The sequence below is a fragment of the Anabrus simplex genome, chromosome 1 (assembly GCF_040414725.1).
Source record: "Anabrus simplex isolate iqAnaSimp1 chromosome 1, ASM4041472v1, whole genome shotgun sequence".
Classification (NCBI taxonomy): domain Eukaryota; kingdom Metazoa; phylum Arthropoda; class Insecta; order Orthoptera; family Tettigoniidae; genus Anabrus; species Anabrus simplex.
The window spans coordinates 1548952504-1548973759 of record NC_090265.1 but is presented as its reverse complement, the minus strand read 5'-3'; the positions used below and the strand labels follow the sequence as shown (position 1 = coordinate 1548973759).

The 21256-nt window shown below is 36.8% G+C and overlaps 1 protein-coding gene across 5 annotated transcripts in view; it reads left to right on the top strand.

Annotated features, from left to right (window-relative positions):
• Gapvd1 (GTPase activating protein and VPS9 domains 1) overlaps positions 1–21256 on the top strand; it is a 674762-nt gene that overhangs the window by 486936 nt on the left and 166570 nt on the right. For all 5 annotated transcript variants that reach the window (XM_067138086.2, XM_067138089.2, XM_067138085.2 and 2 more), the window contains 2 exons: positions 576–691; positions 807–889. In XM_067138086.2, coding sequence (XP_066994187.2) covers positions 576–691; positions 807–889 — 199 coding nt within the window. The remainder of the gene's footprint in view (positions 1–575; positions 692–806; positions 890–21256) is intronic.

Below are 21256 nucleotides of genomic sequence, written 5' to 3'. Positions count from 1 at the left end.
AAAATGGCTCAAATGAGTCAAAACATGTTTGAATTTTATTACTCCATCTAATGCTGGAATTAATTACCCTAACATACCTTATGGTAAAATAGGGTTCACAACACTTTGGAGATTAAATGATAATAATAATAATAATAATAATAATAATAATAATAATAATAATAATAATAATAATAATAATGATGGAATTATGTATTGAATAGGAGGATACATTTAATTTTTTCCTTTGTAAAGTGAAAACCGTCAATATGGGATGATTCTAATATCCTGTAATAAAAATATTTGAATTAAATATGATTTCAAATGATAGAAGTTCTAATTATCCAAGTTCCGCTGTATGATTTCACATTAGGTTATGAACTGGTTGTTGCATAAATCCAAAAAATAGGTGTGGTTGATTCACCTGGTATATGTTGTATTTTTGTTCTTGAGTTTATTTATTTATTTATTTATTTATTTATTTATTTATTTATTTATTTATTTATTTATTTATTTATTTATTTATTTATTTATTTATTTATTTATTTATTTATTTGCGCAGTTACTTTATTGAATGATTCCTTAATTCGTTTCAGGATTTGTTGGATGAGGACTCAAAACACAAGCGCAGTTTTTTTCGCAACTTCAAATTACCATTCAAGAGTCGCAGAGTTAAGTCTCTGAGGGGTGGAGATGATTTAAATACACGATGGTAATGTCAACATTATTAATTGGTGAAGTAACTACTGCTATTTCACATTGATGTGCATTATTGTCTATTATATCTTTCCATATCTTTTTTTAAAATTTTTTAATTTTTATTTTAGCTTTGACTCCTTGACTGGAGAGGGAGACGTTCCCCAGCATCGGCTCAGGCGAATGTCGGAAGAGGGTCGTCCTTCTCATACTGGTGAGTAGATCATAAACAAATCACATCATTATCATCATCTTCATCTTCGTAGGATTTGCTATGCATTGGTGTGGGATCCACTATTCGGTATGCCGATCGGATGAAGGCCTTCTGCAGGTCTAGGAAGGCAATGTGAATTATCTTCTTTTCCCTATGCCTTTCAGTGAGCAGCAGAGCTCTATGAATGGCATAAATCATTCTGAGTCCCTTCACAAAACCACACTGGTTTAGAGTGACACTGATGATGCTCTATAGGTGCTCATCAGTGATAAATATTTTAATGATGTGGTACAGTAGGCAAATTTGCCAGTAGTTTATGCAGTCACTGTCATCTCCCTTTTTCAAATAGGTACAGTTGTGCTTGTGAACCTAACCTGTGGTAATTCTTCCTCTGACAAATTTGTTGAACATGCCAATGAGAAGTCCAGTGCCCTGTTGCGCAAGCATTTTGTAGGCTTCAGGCAATGTATCATCGGGACCAGTACTCCTGCAATTACAGTCGAACCTGACTTAGTGTATACGTATTTCAAGGGGAAGAGTAAAAACTACTTGTAACTCAGAATTACTTAGAAATCAGACTTACACAGTACATTACATATTTACTAAAAAAACCCGTTGGAATAGGCCTACATGTGTAAATCCTTGCAAATAATAAATATATTAAGACAGAAAATATTATTTTGAACTTGGTCCAGCCTTAAAAAATCAGATAGTTTCGCTTGCTCCACTTTTATTGCATTAAGAATATAAACCTTTTGCAAACTTAGTAATGAATTCAAAGCATTTTCACTACAACTTTTCGCACTGATGTAACGCTTACACACATCGATGGTACTTAACACTTCACTCAGTTCAGGTGTTTCAAGATTGAAATCGTTATCTCCATCTCCATTACTGTCACGATATCTTGTAGCTGGTCTATCACCACCGCGTTGTTGGCATACGTGAGCGATAATCTCTTCATCAGGTTGTTCTCCACATACAGCCAGATTATCATCGAAATGCACAAAATATCGAATTCTACACCCTCCGGTAGCGTTAGCTCATTGCCAGACAAAACTTCGTCCCCATAAGCATCATTAGAGGCAGCCTCTTGTAGTAAAACACCAGCTTTGCAGAAACAGTTGCTGATTGTGGATGATGACACCTGCTTCCAAGCAGGCGAAATAAAGTCCATGGCTTGTAGCAAATGAATGGAGAGAGGTTCATTTCTTGCATCACACAGTGTTATTAAAAATTGAACCAGCATTTTTCTATAACGCACTTTGAAATTTGCAATGATGCCCAAATCAAGCGGTTGTAGAACACTGGTGCAGTTAAAAGGGAAAAATTCCCCTCTGACATTCTCCAGAACGATTTGAGGCGGATGTGCTGCACATCGATCCATAATAAGAAGGATCTTCTGTTTCTTTTTCATTTTAATGTCCAGTTTTTTTCAACCACTGTTCCATTAGAAGCATAGTCATCCAAGAATTTCTGTTGGATTCATATTCCGTAGGTTTTGTTTTCGCACCCTTAAAACACCTAGGATTCTTCGATTTTCCTGTCACCAGTGGAGGAAGTTTGTCAGATCCATCTGCATTGGTGGCAAGAAGTACTGTTACACGAATTTTACTTTTCTTCCCTCTTTGGCATGGGTCACCTTTTTCAGCTAATGTTTTATTAGAAAGAAGATTGTAGAACAGGTCGGTACCATCACAATTATAGTTGTTTGAAGGCTGATAATCGCTTACGATACCCGGCAGAACCTCTTCTTTCCAGTGTTGCACCATGACATCGTCCACAGCTTATGAGTCACTGCAAATTGTTCTCCCTGTGATTCCATGACGATCTTTAAATCCTTGCAACCATCCTGATGAAGCCCTGAAATCAGCAGTGATACTCATCACTTTAGCTAAATCTAATGCCTTTGCCTTCAGCATGTCGCCACTAATTCGTAGAGCAGCAGCTCGCTTATGCTGGAACAATGTGAAAAGTGCTTTCTTCAAATCTACGTACCTTCCGTGGTATGAGCAATCCTTAAGTCTGAAGCAGTTTCAGTTTTTGTTTGGTGTGGATTAGCGTCCACTTCTCGTATACATTTTACTTTTTCATCTAGGGGTATAACTTTTCCTATTCTCCATGGCTAATCAAAAGCAACTGAATAACAAAACGGCTGTTCAACAGTAAACAACAGATACCGGCACCGTGGACATTTTACTTCTCCGTTGTACCCACGAAGGAAATTCTCATATTCAAACAAATTTACTGTATTTTCTTTGGTTTCCACACTGAAACCGCCCACTTTGCTTGTAATGTACCTTAATCTTACGCGGCATTGTGTAGGTCGAAAACGACTAAGGTAGAGGAGGAGCGAGATGGAGAGCGAAGAGGACTCGCTTGGTTGGCCTTTGTTAAGCCGCCAGTAAGTAAGGGTCAACAGTGTGACTCGGCGAAACTCTTTTTCTGTTTCATCACCAAAACCCGACCGTTTTACTTCCGCCTGCGCTGACAAACGGAAAACGTTGCAAATACAGTAGTTTCTTTTAAAAAAGCATGTGCTCATTACAATTACGCACAACTCAGTTATATATCAATGACACTTAATACGTATAACAGCGAATTATGTATAAACGGATTACGTATAAATAAGGTTTAATTAACACGCTTTTAAATTAAATTTTTGCCGGGACCTAAAGGAAATTACGTACAAATACGAATTACGCAGAACGGAGTTACGTATAAAGCAGGTTCAACTGTATTCTGTTTGGCTTCTTGTACTTCAGCAATGAGTGGAATGGGATGCTATACCTAGGCTATAGATTGGTGGATGCAGGAATTGCTCATTGCAGATCTTGGTGAAATGTCTGCTCCATTGGTCCAAGATTGTGCTCAATTCCCAGAATATTTCGTTTTCTCCATCTTCGATTTTCTTGAAATGGCATATATTGTTGGTCATATGATGGACACATCATCTGGCCAGCCGGTAAATATTTTTAGTACCTTCTGGTATGTCTTAAGTGTTCATGGTGATCCTGAAGGAGGGTGAGTTTGGCAATGATAAGTCTCCTTGACCTTGAAATTAAGTATCCTGTAGGTTTGGAGGTTGTCATCTGGGCTGTGACTCTGCCATGCTCTATAGGCACAATTCTTCCCTTCAATTGCAGTGTTTCTCACTTTTCCACCACCATGTTTGATTCTTAAAAGAATCATATATGTTATTGAAACATTTAAAAATGCATGGAATATCATTGGATTGCAGGATAAAATTACAAACAGCTTGACAGTCTCATTTTAGTTCTGTTGTTGTTGTTGTTGTTGTTGTTGTTGTTGTTGTTGTTGTTGTTGTTGTTGTTGTTGTTGTTGTTGTTGTTGTTGTTGTTGTTGTTGAATAAATCTTAAGACAGAAGGAGAATGAGAAAACAATTATTTATAAATGTACTGCTAGATTTTCATCTAGTTGCCACAAAAAAAACAGTATACTAAAATTCAGTCAACATTGACAATCTATTGTGAACACATTTTGATTTATATTTGACTAGCAGTTACCTGCGGCTTCGCTCGCATAGATTTCATCATTTGCTAAAAGTACCGTATTTATACGAATAATCCTCGCCGCTGAATAATCCCCACACCCTAATTTTTGGAAGGTTTATTTTGAAAAAATTAAATAAACTACTAAAATTTCTTCCATCGAAAGAGTAACATAGGCATAAACATACATCTCATACAACTCCTTTAGTTGCACGTGGTCTTTATGCAAATATGAACATAATAAATATAGCTACTTTGCCTGAACGTATTTGAGATGATAAAAATGCATTATTGCTGCTATAAAATATATTTGCCATGAAAATTACTGTAGCAAGTAGGCCTTCTTTCTTGACAGGTATTTCATTAATCTAAACTTGCAGTAGGCTCAATTCGCTGTAGATCCGAAGATTCTGTGTCTCTTGCGTCACTAGAATCTTCTCCTAAATTACTTACAAATTCGTCACACTCCACGTCTAAAATACTTCTCACATGCGGTCTCTTCTTACTCGGTTAGTAACACGACTAGTGGTGGATAATTCTTTTCGTGCAATGTAAACACTTGGAACAGAAACACCTGCGAACTTGTTTGTTAGTTTTGCGATATAGTAAAACCTTGTTAATTCGAAGTCGGGACGCTAAAATGTGACTTCGAAATAACCACCAATTCGTAATTCAGAAACGCCAATCCTTGCCGCGTCACAAAATATTCTAAGACCCGTTGCTGCATGCTGTTAACATTGATTCACAGTTTAAACCTTTCCCATCGTCGCCATCTATCTGTGTTGGTGCGACATAAAGCCCGTAGCAAAAATAAAAAATAAAAAAAAAATAAAGATGGAAGAAAACTGTCCCCATATGTCATATTTGAAGGGAAAACAATTCAGACTTTTAATTCTAAACAGACTTTACATTTTTTTTAAAATAGTACCGTATTTTACAGAGTAATTTAAATTCAAAAATTTCTCTGCTCCACGATAGAATGTGTGTTCCGGAACGTGCAGGGATATTTTTCCGCACTTTCACTCACTTCAGTGTGTCTATAGTGTGTTTCATAGTTGAAAATAGAGTGAAATCATAATTCTTTTTTGTTCAGCGTTTTAAGGAACGCCACAATATCACGTAGCAGGCAGTATGCGGAAAAGCAGAATCCGTGAAAACTGGCAAGGGTTGGCATTTCTGAATCACAAGATGGCTGTTAATTCAAAATCACTTAATTGGAAGTCTGTTTTCTGTATTACAAAGACTTCGAATTACCGAGGTTTTACTGTATCGCAAAACTAACATCAGATATCACCGTTGTGTCTATTTCAAGTGTTTACATTGCACGAAAAGATTCATCCACCACCGGTCTTGTTACTGTCCAGTAAAAAGAGACCACGTGTGAGAAGTGTTTTAGACGTGGAGTGTGATAAACGTGCAAGTAATTTAGGAGAGGATTCTAGTAATGCAAGAGACAACAAATCTTCCCATCTACAGGGAATCGAACTTATTGCAACTTCAGATTATTGAAATGCCTGTCACGTAAGTAGGCCTACTTGCTCATTTTCATGGAAAATATATTTCATAGCAGTATTTTATCATCTCAGGCAAAGCAGCTATATCCGTAAATTTACATATTCATATTTGCATAAAGACCACGTGGACCTCGCGGAGTGATATGAAATGTTTGTTTATGCCTACGTTACTCTTTCGATGGAAGGAATTTAAGTTCATTTCATTTTTTTTTTTCAAAATGAGCCTTCCTAAAATGAGGGTGCGGACATTATTCGACGGCGGGGATTATTCAGGTAAATACTGTGACCTTTCACGTACATCTCAATTCAGGGTTCGTAATGTTGAGTCGCGCCTCGGCTGGTAATCATGCGGAGATACATGAAACTCCACTCACGGGACGTGCAAGTTCGACGAGTTGGGTCACAGATCTTACGGTGGACTAATGTTGGCAAGGTTGGTGTAAAGAAATGATTACCACTTACTATCCTAAATTAGATAATTATCCTAACATTCCTTATACTACAACAAATGAGAACGCTGAAAATGTTTCTTTTATGGAAGGATTTTCCGTTTAATGACTAAGAAAAATGACTTTAAATGACAACTACATAATGAACAAATCGAAAGCAACACAAACGGACATAAGTAAAAAAATTGAATATTACGTTAATTAGGAAATAAAATGCCTAACTTTCAACTCTGGTTAACAATTGTTAGTAATATCACCAATTAAAATCGAAAAAAAAAACAAACAAAGAAACAAGTATCACATTGCTGAAGGCTTAAAAGTGGATAAAATTTATCGTCCATCACACATATCCTTAAACAGGTAACTGGGAATTGCTAAATCATCCGCATCGTAGAACTATCCTTACTTAAATACGTTTCAACATTCCGTTATTTCTTACTCAAATCATTGCGTTAACTGTTAAGAAAAATCTATTTTTGACAACTTGAAAACACCGGTAAGTTATGTTCGTGATCATCACGCAGGCAAGAAAATGTTCGAATGACATGAGATTGCACCATAATACATCATTCACCAATATTATACAAGTGGAAAAGTAGCTCGGTCCCTCTTGGACATATCCAACATCTGCACCTAGATAATGGAAATCAAAGAAATATTGCAACATCTACTATGATTTTCTAACTACGTCGATTCTGCATTTCTGGAGTCCACTGCGAAGTTCAGCCTGGAAAACTACGTCAGCTCTAGGCACCAAGTCAAATGATCTACAAAAATATACGACTAGCAAAAGAATTGACTTAACCTCGAAGATCATATCCTTTATATCGTGATCCGATATCGTACAACATTATTTACTTCGTGAAGATCCCAAATGTTTCCATTAATGCTGTGCGCGCTTGTCTACATTGTATTTAATTGGAATAATCTGACGATCATACTAACAGTGTTCTCAAAACGAAACCCTTAAGAATATCATTCCAACATAATTATCAATCATTATGACAATATTAAAATTCACATGCATGACTGACTCAATTCTTATCATAATAACTTTCATCAGGACCTTCATATCATATCATCCTAAGAATGCATAATCCTAATGACACATCTATAACAATACATATTACATTAACCCTTTACATATTTTCAACGACCCTATTATATTAAACACTTCATCACATCACTCAAACGTCATGCACAGCAAATTCACATTACTTTAAAGAAAATCTATTCAGGCATTTCACGTTAAAGACTACTAATCTTATCGCCATATTAGCACAATATTACCGTGACAACATCGCGATTGCATTTCCCGAACACTGTATCTAGTACAAGAACATGATTTCTGATGACTCAAAATTGCGCACATCATGATTACTGAAATCCTCCGAAGTATTTCGAACCACAAATTAAATTAATCTTCACGATGACACTATTTCAGCACGAGCACCATCGATGCCTAAATCATCCCGTGTAAGCTTGCCAGAGATCGTTAAGAATTCACACGACTCATCGTATATTATATCACGACACAGATTGAATTATCACACAGACTCAACGATCTTGCTCAACGCGAAGCAAATGATAAATAAATGAAACGGTTGCCTTCAAGTTGTAAGACTACATGTCATAAATCGACATAAAGAATACGCTACTCTACATTTAAAAGAAAGCAACAACATAGCGGAATGCTGAATCATTATTTAAGTACTCATCCTTGGTTGAGCTCCGTGACGATGACACCTCTCGTCTTCCAGTTTTATCTTTAGCCATTGGAATCCATCATATTTCTCATCAGATCCTTTGAGGTCCCTCTATTGCTTAACTGCTCATGTTGGGATTTGCTGTTATTTCATAACCGCATCCGATATTCATTAGCTCCATATCACCTGAAACTTAAAATACCTATTAGAACATGGTTACATGCATTAATATAATCACAAAGTTCGAGTACCACACTTGCCTGAATGTTTTGACAGAACTAAATGTATATTTTGTTTTACAATATGTTATTACTGAATAATATGCTAATATTGCGCTATGTTTAGCTTTACAATCTCTCTCTGCGTATTTAATAGTTCTAATCCTTCCAAGACGTAACAAGATTAAGATCCACCTTCATCAGAAAAACAAATTCCATACTACTATATAATAATAACAGACTTTTTTTTTTTTTATTACTTTTTTTTTTTTTAGGATTTCTTCTTGCTTCTATCTCCCATATGTTTTTGACAAAACACGACACATAATGCGTAGTGATCCCGTACAAATCATTTATATCAGCAGAGGAACTCGTTTAACAATTTACTGCATCGTATTTTAGGTTATTAATCGACAATTTCGTCATCAGTATCGATCATCGAATCGTACCAGACTAGATGAGCAAGGTATGGCCACCACATATAAACACAGTTTATTCCGATTAATTCAACCGTTCCATGGCCTTCGGTACCTTTCTTCCATAGATGTTTTCCGCCATTTATACACATTTTTAGCAAACTTTACTTGAGGAACGTGGAATATTCATTTAATTCTACATTATGTACCATGACGTCTTATTATTTACCGAAATTTTGTGAGGCACCACGGGGCTTAGAGCTTATCATCATTCCGCCGACACCTTCAATCCGCCGCCTGTCGTTCACATAATTAGACGAATCACCTGAGTTCAGACACTCCTGGACGTATGATGATCGGACATATGATTTCATTGATGTTATTTTCATCATAAACTTCCAATGTATTTACCAACTTCATCCTGACATACATTGGAAGGTTATAATACGGTATTACTGAAACGTATCCAGTAAGGTGCATTTACATTATTCAAATAAAGCATTTGCTTAAATGACTGGCAAAACATAACGAAAGAAAGAAAGAAAGAAAGAAAGAAATAAAACAAGATTTAAAGGCGACGACAAATGATGCTGGCTCCCAACGTGCAAGTGCCTTATTGTTTGGATTACTGTACTGTTTGTATTTTTAGATGCCTTGTACTTGCATGGAATTATAGCGGCTTATCGAACTTTCCTATGACGAGGGGAGCAAGTATTTCGCTTCTGCCTGCATTAACCCACTGGTTTACCTAACTTTCGAATCGACGGGATGCTCAAGCCTGTGCCCAGCTTACCTAACCGTTGAATTGTCGGGGTAATGCAGGGTCCTGCTTTATCGATGGTAAAGGGAATGTAGTACATTAAAAACACAACAGGTGGCATTACAATCATTCTTTATATCTGAAGGAAGTCTCTTCAGCTATATTTGAGTCATGTTTAGGGGACTAACTGCATAAATTGAAGATAGGATTGAGCTGATGTCACGGGTATTATGAGTAAAAAAGAGCACGCGCAAGGCTATTACCGAGCGAGAAGTCGTGGATATTTTACTGAATAGTGATTGTGAAGAAGATTATCATATATATCTGAAAGTTCTTCCTGTGAATCTAGTGATGTGGATACGTTATCTGTGCTTAGTGAAGTTAGTGATAGTAATACGAGTGAAGAAGCAGATGTAAATATTACAAACGTAAATGTTCCGACGCACCATAAGAATTTCTAGGTTAGTTTATAGTGCATAGTTCATATTTTTCACTGTAATGTAGCACATTCCATTGAAATGATTATTTTTGAGTATTTCTATGAAAGTTTGACAACATTTGAGCCAGTAGTTGCAGTGATATTATCATTTAAGCACAGTCTTGCATGGACCTTATAAATACCAGCATTTAAATGATAATAAATGGTCCGGAACTGATGTTTATAAGGTAAGCGGATGGGTTCATTAAATGTTAGGAACTTCATTATGTTCCATATTGAACTGGGATTACACTAAATTGAAAATGCTAAGGATCCACCTTTTCAATACAATGACAATTTATTGATGGGAGTTAGATCATATGTCGTTTAAACAAGATAGGTACTAGTTTCGACACTCATTGTGTGTCATCAGCCAATGAATCAACTAAGCAAATCACAGTTTTTTGATTCGTTGTGATTTGCTCAATTGATTCATTGGCTGATGACTCGCAGTGAGCATCGAAACTAGTACCAATCTTGTTTAAACGACATAGGATGTAACTTCTTCTTCTTCTTCTTCTTCTTCTTCTTCTTCTTCTTCTTCTTCTTCTTCTTCTTCTTCTTCTTGGGGCGCCTTCTCCTAGCAGAGGTTGGCGGTCCACATAGCCAGCTCCGAACGTGATGTTGCAGCATGGAAAGCATCTTCTGAAGTGCAATTGTGCTATCTTCGGATGTCCTTCAATTCGAACGTTGTTGTCATACACTCTGATCTTTCCAAAACTGCTGGGTTTTCTAGTCATAGCAGCATTTAAGGATTCCCCCCCTCCGGAGATCCGAATGGGAAAATAGAAACTCCGGATAATAATTTTACGTTAAACAGAGCCATGCCATATGAACTTAAACGGATATCCTTCAGGATCTTTAATGCAGTAGTTTCCCGTTGCCTTCCGCATCCTAATGCCGTTGATCAGTTGTAGGTTCTTCCACCTTTTGGGACCATTTCCTGTCCCAAGGACAATAGAATGCCCTAACCTGTACCTGCTCATCCACCCTCAAGGAGACTGTTGGCACTTGGTAGAGGGGATCTTATTATACCGGTAGATACTTAGTCCCTTCATTCATTAGCCTCCTGATTATAACAAAATTGTCATAAACAGTCATTGCCCCCTCTCTACCACGGGGAGGTGAATATCAGGATTTCACCATCATTGAAATTGAGACCATAATTTCTTTTCTCCGTTTCTCTGGATCTAACTCCCATCAGTAAATTGTCATTGAATTGAAAAATTGGATCCTTAACATTTTAATTTACTGTCCGTCTGCATTGCAACACAGAACAGTGACCCATCTCCTCTAAACCATAAGTCTGTTTGATCTCAGCCGTAACAAAAACAAAAAAGAGCAGTTTCTTCTGCATTGACAATGTTGTTTTTCAAGTGACTATTCTCATTTTAGAACTCGTATTGAAGATCAAATTAAAGTAAACAATAAAATTTATTATTTCACCTATTCAGTACTCAACTAGCTAACAAAATTAGGATTTCATCCTTATTTGATTGCTAAATTATTAACCCTTTGGCCTACCATTATTTGTGAAAGGAAATATTCCCTTACATACCATTTATTTTTTATTCACTTTAAATTCAATTTGACTAATCACATACATATGAATACACAGAGCAAAGTGAGGTTTTAGCTAGTTTATAGTAACAGGAAACCAATGTTTTTGTTCTTAAGTATTATTGATTTCAAGGGAAGCAGATAAATTAGCGAGAAATGTAGAGTCGGTCATTGGTTTCCTTAGTAACGTGATCCCAGAACTGTAAGGGGTTAGAAATTCATTCACTACGTCCATTTCTTTTGGATTATTTCTCAACCCCTTCCTCACTATAGAGTGGTTTGCATGATACAGAAACAGACTTATTGTCAACAAGATCACAATTCCAAGTATCATTTTACTAGACTTCTCACCCGCTCTTGTTGCATTCTGGTTTTGCCACGTAGTTTCAATTGGCACTATCACCTCGGAACTGAAATCGGAATCACTTTCATCACTGTCATTTGAAGAAGAAGAAGAAGAAGAAGAAGAAGAAGAAGAAGTATCTTCACTCTCCAGAAAATCATTTCCACTTTCAACATCACTATTTTCAAGCCAGTTACGAATAACCTCATCCATGCTGCGCTTGGAGGCCGCCATGATTGTTTACGAGCGTCAAACTGAGGTGCTTTTTATTTTCCGTATTTCAGCTCAAAGTTACTATTTACACAGAGAAAATAGCTTCAGGTATCATCTGACATCAATCGAGTAGGCTCCAAAACAAACAGAATAAATTTCCCTGACCAGCTAACTGTGATAATGAAATAAATGTTCTGTGCACCAGGACGGAAGTGTCCGTCAAAGTATGTACCGCCTTACGATTGCAGGATGGAAGGTTCCGTCAAAGTATGGCAATGGGTTAAAACATGGTACATGTTTCGCTCATTTTCTCATCATCTTCAGCCATTTTATAATCTTAAGGCTAATTAGGAATATTGACCTTGAATTTATATGATTGATTTGTCATTAGCAAGCTTAAAATGAATGCAATTTTTAAGAAAACATGGTTAAATACAATTTTCTCGTCTATTACGTCATATGGCTGTAATTTAGGTATAACAGTTATTTACATTCAATTAAAACTATTACAGTTTTCTTGTATATGACGTCTAATGGTTGGTTTAAGTATAACAGTTATCCACATTCAATTAAAACTATTATAGTCATAAAAGTTTGTTGTTTAAACTTAAAATGTTTTATTAAAATATTGAAGAATCGTCACTTTTTATAAACTTGAAAAAAAATGACTATATTACACTCTCAAAACAATTTGAGATCAGGCTTAAGAATTATTTTTCATCGTATACTATCTGAAACTCTTAATATGCCGTTTCTTATTATAGGTATTGAATGTTACACACTTGAAATCGACATATGTTGAAACTTGTAATTCAACATTTACTATTATCTTGTTCAGAATTTAAAAATCCATGTGTATGAATAGGGGGACACTCAAGCTTAATGTTGACAGTTGAATTATGATTTGTCCAAACTAAGCGATGAGCTTGTTGACATATCTGTAACAATGGAAAATTTTGTAAGGATATATTATAATAAACAGTAATCAGAGAAAGAAAATACCGTGACATCATCGGAAAATGGCCAGCACACAAGAAAACAAATAAAAATGGAGAGAGACTAGTTGACCTGTGTAGAAACCATAATTTAATCTCAAAATCTACATGTTTTAAGAGGAAACCTCAAAAACTCAAAACATGGAAACACCCTGACTACACTAAAGGAGAATGGCAACTGGATCACGTCTGCATGGACAAATACCACCACAAAGAGATCTATAACGTCAAAGTCCTCCGAGGAATAGACACAGGTTCAGATCACTACGTAGTTAAAATTAAAATTAAACTCACTCCCCAGAGGAGACAATAAAAGCAAGCCCTTAAAACTAAAAGAAAAATAGATCCTACCCAGCTAATCAACAACAAAAATTACCAGAAAGCAACTGAAAAAATAAAAATCACAGACAAACTTGAAGACTTAGTACACAACCTTAAACAAATTGCAGAAGACCTAGCTCCAATTAAACCACGTAAAAAACACCAATGGTGGAACAGTGAATGTGATGAAACAGTGGAGAAAAGACAATAGGCATGGCTATTACATCAGTTCCAAAAGACAGAAATATCCTATCAAAAGCTAGTAAAACAGAGAAAAGAAACTACCCAAGTCTTAAGAAGAATAAAAAGACAACATCATAAGGACACCCTGCAGTTAATTGAAGAACAGTTCAGTAAAACTAAATCAAGGGACTACTACAAAACCTTCAGAAAGCAGCTCCAAAAATATGAACCCCCGACCCTACTGATGAAGGATGAAGATGGTAAGCTGGCCCATAACAATAAAGACAATGCAGAAACTCTGGCTAAACATTTCAACAAGCTTTTAAATTGTGAGGAACCTACAGAACTCCTTCATTTGGACACCAACACCCCGATAAAAACTTTCACCAGAAAACATCAATCCCCCCACAATAAAGGAAGTCTACCAAGCTCTGAATAAATTTAAAAACTACAAAGCGCCAGGAGAAGATCAGACCTTTGCGGAAATCTGGAAATATGCAGGAACCTCAGCAAAAGTTGCCCTCCATCAACAACTTGTCTCTATCTGGATTAAAGAAGAACTACCAGAACACTGGACAACAGCCCTCATTCATCCTCTGCACAAAAAAGGGGACAAAACCGACCCTAATAACTACAGGGGAATCTCGCTTCTAGACATAACATACAAAATATTTTCAATAATCATCCTTAATAGGATAAGTTTACAACTTGAGAAAGAACTAGGAGAATATCAAGGAGTTTTCAGACCGTGGAGTAGCTGTCCTGATCAGATCATGAGTCTTAAGTTTGATAATGGACTATAACAGGAGAAGAAACAGAGATATGGTGATAACATTTGTAGATTTCAAGAAAGCTTGTGATTGCATCCATAGAGAATCTCTGTTTAAAATTTTAAGACACCTTGGACTACACCCCAAATTAATAAACATGATAAAATTGACTCTCACCAATACCAAGTCAAAAGTGAAGTTAAGGGGTGAAACATCAGACACACTTGAAATTAAACTGGACTACGGCAGGGAGATGGGCTCTCACCACTATTATTTAACTGTGCTCTAGAAATGGTAATGAGGGAATGGTTTAGAAAATGTCCCCCCAAAATAAAGATTGGCCGAAAAATCAAAACAAATTGCCCGGGTTTTGCTGACGATTTAGCATTACTAGCAGTGGACATAAAAGAAGCAAAAACCCAGATATCAGAACTTCAAAACATTGCAAATAAAATTGGCCTCAAAATATCATTTGAAAAAACAGAAATTATGCCCCAAAAACCAACACAGCTAAAAGAAGTCACCATAAATGGTAGTAAAATCAAAATAGTAACTCAGTTTAAATATATTGGAGAAGTAATAACACATAACTTAAATGAAAAAAATCTCAATCCAAGTAAGAACAAATAGATTAGCTAAAGCACAAAAATTAACATGTATTATCTACAAAAAGAAATGTCTGTCAATAAATACAAAAATAAAACACTACAACACAGTTATAAAACCGGAAGCTACATATGCAGCTGAAACACTCTTTTACCTGAATAAACAATCAAAGACTGACAGACTTCAGAAAATTGAAAGGAGAATTGGAAGAACCTTTATCAACAAAAAATATCAGAAAGATGGACAGTGGCGGTTAATACCTAACAAAGTCGTGTACAAAGAGCTAGAACCCATTACAGATACTATGCGTAAGAGGAGACTGGGATTCTTTGGACATATCATGAGGATGCAGGACTCGAGACTTCTGAAACAACTAGTACAACACAATCTCGTCTCAAAAAATACCACAACAGGATGTAAATGGATCAGAGAAGTAAGAGAGGATTTGAAGGAAATAGGAAATACAAAACTCAAGAATACAAACCTCCGCTTTACCCTTGCACAAAACAAACCCAACAACACGCACATTTTCAACTGAGGAAAGGGCACGAAGATCGGAGCGTCTGAAGAAGTACTGGGAGGACCACAAAGCCCGAACAATCCCTTCAAAGAGACCTGAACGACGGACTGACTAAAGTGATCCTATGTGGTCATAAAAGAAGAAGAAGAAGAAACAGTAATATCGAAGCCTCACATTAAGGATCAACACTTACCCCTTTGACTCCTGCCTGTGTATCCGTTAGTGTTCATGGCTGCTTGATGACTGCCTATCGTTCCACTAGCACTCCTTGTGTTGTATGTGTGGATACGTAAGCGCGGGAAGTGGGAAGAGGGAAGAGGAAGTAGCAGTGGGCAGTGTCATGATGGATGGAGTGGTTTGTGGAGGGGAATATCTAGAAGTAGCATAGAAGGGGGTGTTTCTTCGCGTACAGTGATTATTAATATTGTTAGGAACTAAGATGTTTGAAAATTTTCGTCTATCAAGATTAAATGTTTGAATTAAATTTTGTAATTTTTTAATTAAGGGGTTCTTAACTTCAATATCATAACTGCAGTTTTTATGTTTGTTGAAATTTAGGTCTAAGTGGATGTATATATTTCCAGTTCAATCATCAATTTTCTTTTTTTGATCTTTCTGATTATTCTTAAATCTCTTTCTATAGTCGTAAAGTGGTGCCCTTCTTCTTGCATTTGATTACTCATAGCTGAATGTTTATTATGTTTCACAGCATTTACCTGTTCTAGGTGTCTAGTTATAAAGCTTCTGCCAGTTTGGCCTATATATGAAAATCTGCACTCTGTGAAAGTGAGTCTATAGATTCCTAAACATTGGTATTGGTTATTGCGTGAATTTACTATGTTATGATTGAAAAAAATATTTTGGTTTGTGTTTTGAGTTTTAAATGCAATATTAATTTCTCGTTCCTTAATAGTATTAGTGATTTGATGTATGGCTGGATTCATGAATGTAAAAGTTGCAAACTTAGGTTTTTTGGTTTTGAACAGAATGAGGTTAGTGGCCAGTTTCAATTATATGGATCATTTGAAGCATAGCAAAATAAAAGCAAACATAAAAGGAAAGGACTATGTTTATGGTTGAGATATGTGGAAGACACCTTTGTTATAATAGACAGCAAACATAATGACAGTGATAAAATTCTAAACTTCTTAAATAATCTCGACCAAAATGTAAAATTTACTAACGAGGGAAGTACCCCAGCTCGAGCGGCTAAAACTGGCTGAAAATGCGCTTAACATACGAAGATATGTCTGTTCTACTACCCATAAACCGCATTTATCTGTAAAACCCCACATTAATGTACAATCAAAGTTCGGAAGTTACGGCGTACAAACATTGTAGAAACACAATTCGCAACAGAAACTACTGTACAACAGGCACTTCGGACCATCATACTTGTAGTAACAAGAAACAGATGTGGTGCAGTATCATCTGACAAAAGGTTGAATACGTGCTTGCAACAAGAACTCATAACACATGCGGTATCGTGTTCACATAATCATCTTTTCCACAATAGAAGATACTGTGTTGTCCTTTATTCAGCGTCGAAGTGTAAATGTGGAGTTTCAATGAAGTGATTAAAACACAGCGCAATGGAACAGTATGCACACTTAACGAGGGCAACATGTAGACATACTACATTATTTACAATGTTCCCGCATTGAGTCCAAACTCAAATGCCAAGGTGATCACATTATCAAACGAAGCGACAGGAACATCCACATCATAACCTACTCTTTGCCATGCGTATGTTAACATAGGTCTGTATCTCGGTGCAGGGAGTTGGTTGTAGATGACAGAGTGAAGACGGATGATGAAGTATCGATCATGTAACGTGGCCTGCGTGGTATCTGTTTGCAAACGTACAAAATCAACAAAATGTCTGACATAGAGCTTGTATTGCCTAAAAAAATATACATCCAAAGGTTGACAGTATTTGGTTGTCTTTGGTGGCAATATCTTTAATGTAATATCTTTATTTGGAAAACATTCTTCATTGACGCTGTAGTCTTTGTGTCCTGACCAAGAATCGCTAAGTACAGTAATAGACCTCTCTTACCAACATGTTCAGCGAGGACCGAATTCTTCATAGGTGCTTTAGTCATTTTTCCACTTTTACTCGCTTCAGCATGGATGTTTCTTGGACACATTGCTGTCGGTTTCCTTTGCAGTCTGCGGACCAAACCTTCCATCCTTTTCCTGCAGACAAATGTAAAGCTTGTTCGCTAATTTGCCATTAATGGACAGAGCCACATCAATCGTGTAACTATGCGCGGAACTATGCACAGACTGTACCAGACCAACTGTTGATTTTTCCCCTCTGTTTGAAAGTGTTGCAGAATAATAATAATATTATTAGACTCCAACCTATTCAATACATTACAGGATGTTAACATTTTTAGTCAAACATCGTTAAAATGGAGACATGTTTCGCCCCCTATGTGGGGCATCATCAGTCATATCAAAGCACCTCAAAATTACACCAGACGTCTGGTTGGGACTTGTGAACATAATATGCGAGAGAGAGTACATTAAAAAACACTTAACAAAGTCTTAGACAAAATAACAAATTGACTAGTTACACATAGTAAAATATGTTAGTGGTTCTTAATATTAAAACGAGGCCATCACATGTACAGTATAACAATGAAGGTTATTAAAGTCTATTTGATGTTGAGTTCGAAGGTAGTATTACGTAGTATATACAAATGTTGGAAAATAAAATACAATTTACAATTACTGTACACTTATTTATAATTGTTAAAATTGATGAGGAGAAACATTCCAATTTTGTCTGTTCGTGATTTTGGCTCCAAGCAAAATAATTCGCCCAAGGATTCATGAGGTAGTCACCTCCGTTAGTCACTCTCTATATGGATGGAGTGCATAGTGCAAGTGAACTGCAGTTTTTATTGATTATAAAATGAGGCTGTGCTAAGACAGAATTAAAATAACAATGGCTTCAAATGAAAACAGTTAAAATGTCATTAGATTCTTCCTAGTTGACTAGAGGTTTGTGTATATTTTTGTTGTTGAAGTGTGGAAAAGTCAGTTGTTGGTTGAATGGGCAACGGTCAAAAACGTTGTGCAGTGCAATCGGTGTTTGAGCTGTCTTACATATGAGGGAATCTGAAATGGAGGATTTGTCTTTAATTAGTTAAGTGAAATGGTGGAAAAAGAGATGAAAAGAGGGGGGAAATCATTGAGAAATGAAAATGTGAAAGTTGAAGCTTACCTTAAAAGCTGTTGAGCTGTTACCTAATTGCTAGGAGGTTTGTGGAGCACTGGCTGTCGCTGATGTCCTGCTCCTCGTGTTGTACGTGTGGCGTCTTAGAGGAGGGGAGTAGATTTGAGAAGGCGGGGCTGTGGGCATATGATTGGCGCTTGGGGAGGAGTTATGTGTATTGGAGGGAGAATAGGGGCGCGATGAGTTGAACGGCTTAGTGGGAATGCTTGCAGAGCTTATTTTGAGGACGTTAACAAGTCTTTTGTCTTTCAGATTTAAACTATTGAGCGAAAATATTAATTGTTCGTAAAGAGGGCTTCGGTTGTCTATTGGATCATTTAAATTCTTATTGTATTTTTGGTCCCAAAAAATGTATAAAATGTATAAATCCGCCTCAGTCACCATTACTCTCCAATGTGTCAGTATGTAGGTCTGTTACAGATCCATTGTATTTCTGCGTTGTGATAACATATAACATGCATGCAAATGGTCCATCCTCCACTCCACTTACATCTTCACTATCCAGTGTGTAGCGTCGGCGTACTTTTTCGCGTAGCAACTTCACAACATTCACAGGGTTGATTGGCTTCCACCTACTCATGTCAGACGTTTGTGTGTGCACTATACTACGATACACTGCAACTGACTAACAGGCATTGCATGAACAGCTCCATTGCAGCGCGGCCTGTGTGCTGACTGTCAGATGGCGCTGGCGACCGAACATGTACTTTTACAGATGAATGGCCTTGGTAGCTATTGACATAGGTATAACTGTACACTTTAAGCCCACTTTCTGTCAGTTTTAACCTTTCGAACCGGGGTACTTCCCTCGTAAGGTGGAAGAAAATAATTATTCAGTAAACTTTCTGGACGTTAAAATAACATGAGCAAGAAATAAATTTGACTTTCAAATTCATAGAAAATGGTCACATGTCCCAATAACTATTGAAAAAGAATCTCTACATCCTAAGTCTCCTAAGTCTCCTAAGTCGCATAAACAAGCTGTTTTGTTAGTCTGGTTTATGGAGCTTTTAAAATGCCTCTCACAGAAAATAACTTAAAGAAAGAACTTAAGTTCATAAAACACCTAGCGTCTGTTAACGGTTATAAAACAGAAATTGTCAATAAGATAATTAATAGAGTAAAATTGAAATTGGCCTCATTCCGATCAAAACTACAAAACCTAAGTTTGCAACTTTTACATTCACTAATCCAACCATACATCAAATCACTAATACTATTAACCCCTATGCACCCGTAAGCGGACTGGTACGCGCTCGAGCGGCTGGGCCCGGACTCCACAAGCGGACTGGTACGCCGGGATGCAAGGTCGCATATTGGAGACATTTGTGACATCTGTTGGCTTTTTCCGGAAACATTTCTAATTGAAATCTGTTCTTGGTGTCTCAAAGTGTCACCAGAATGCTCTGGTATGCTTATTTGGCAAAGAGAATTGATTATAATATTGATCGAGAAATCTGTATTCTTTTGTTGACAAGATGGCTGAGGACGAAGTTGCTTGCTCGCGCGAAATGCTCAGTAATAGCGAAATTCAAAGCATATTTGATGTTTTAGGCTCTGATTTCAGCAGTGTTAGTGAGGAAGACGTTATTAGTGATCCTGTGCATGAATAAACATGAAATATATCACCAGAGATCTTTCGCGTAGTAATATCGTACGACATGGAATGCCCAATGAACTTTCTCCTGCCCCTCAAGATCCGATTGCGACTGCCAGATTTGAACCTACGATCTTGGTACCTGGATGCGAACACTTTACCACTGATCCTCAGACTGAATTTTAATAATAATAATAATAATAATAATAATAATACACTGAGTGAGACATACGGCTGTAAGTTCGTATTTGGGATATAGGTTCGAATCTCATCATTCACTTACTCGCGATTTGTTTCCCATTAGTTCCTTATTTCAAAATCAGGCAAGTGTTAGGCTCGTGTCATATAATTAAGGCCATAACACACGCTAAAGAACTTCCGAGGTGAGATAAGTTAATGAAAAATTTAAGATTTCAAAGGGATTTTTAATGTGTTATATTTCTGTATTGTTCTGTTTTTTGCATCATGAGCAATAGTGCAGAATTTCTCAATAATATAAAACAGGTCCCGTGATAATACGCACAGTCGATCACCCACTATACTGTCTTAACCGAAAGTTTGCAACACCCAGGTTGCATACTAAAAAGTTGGCGGATTCCTAGCAATGTCAGAGCAAAGGGCGGGTGGGTGCATATGGGCTACGAAACGAGAAATTAATATTGCATTTAAAACTCAAAACACAAACCGAAATATTGTTTTCAATCATACAAGGCTGAGTCAATAAATCATTCGCAAACATGTGCATGCCTTTTACCATTTGAAATTACGCGTGCAAGTCTTGCCAGCAGATGGCAGCGTATGTATGCTTGTCGTACAATATCTCGCAGGCACTCAGAAAGTGAGAGGCTGTTAGTGCACGATGGCACGTGTTGCATGACTGTACATGAGAAGAACAGAGTGCAGTTGTGCGTTTTTTGTGGGTCAGAGGACTGTCCACAGAAGAAGTGCATTACGAAAT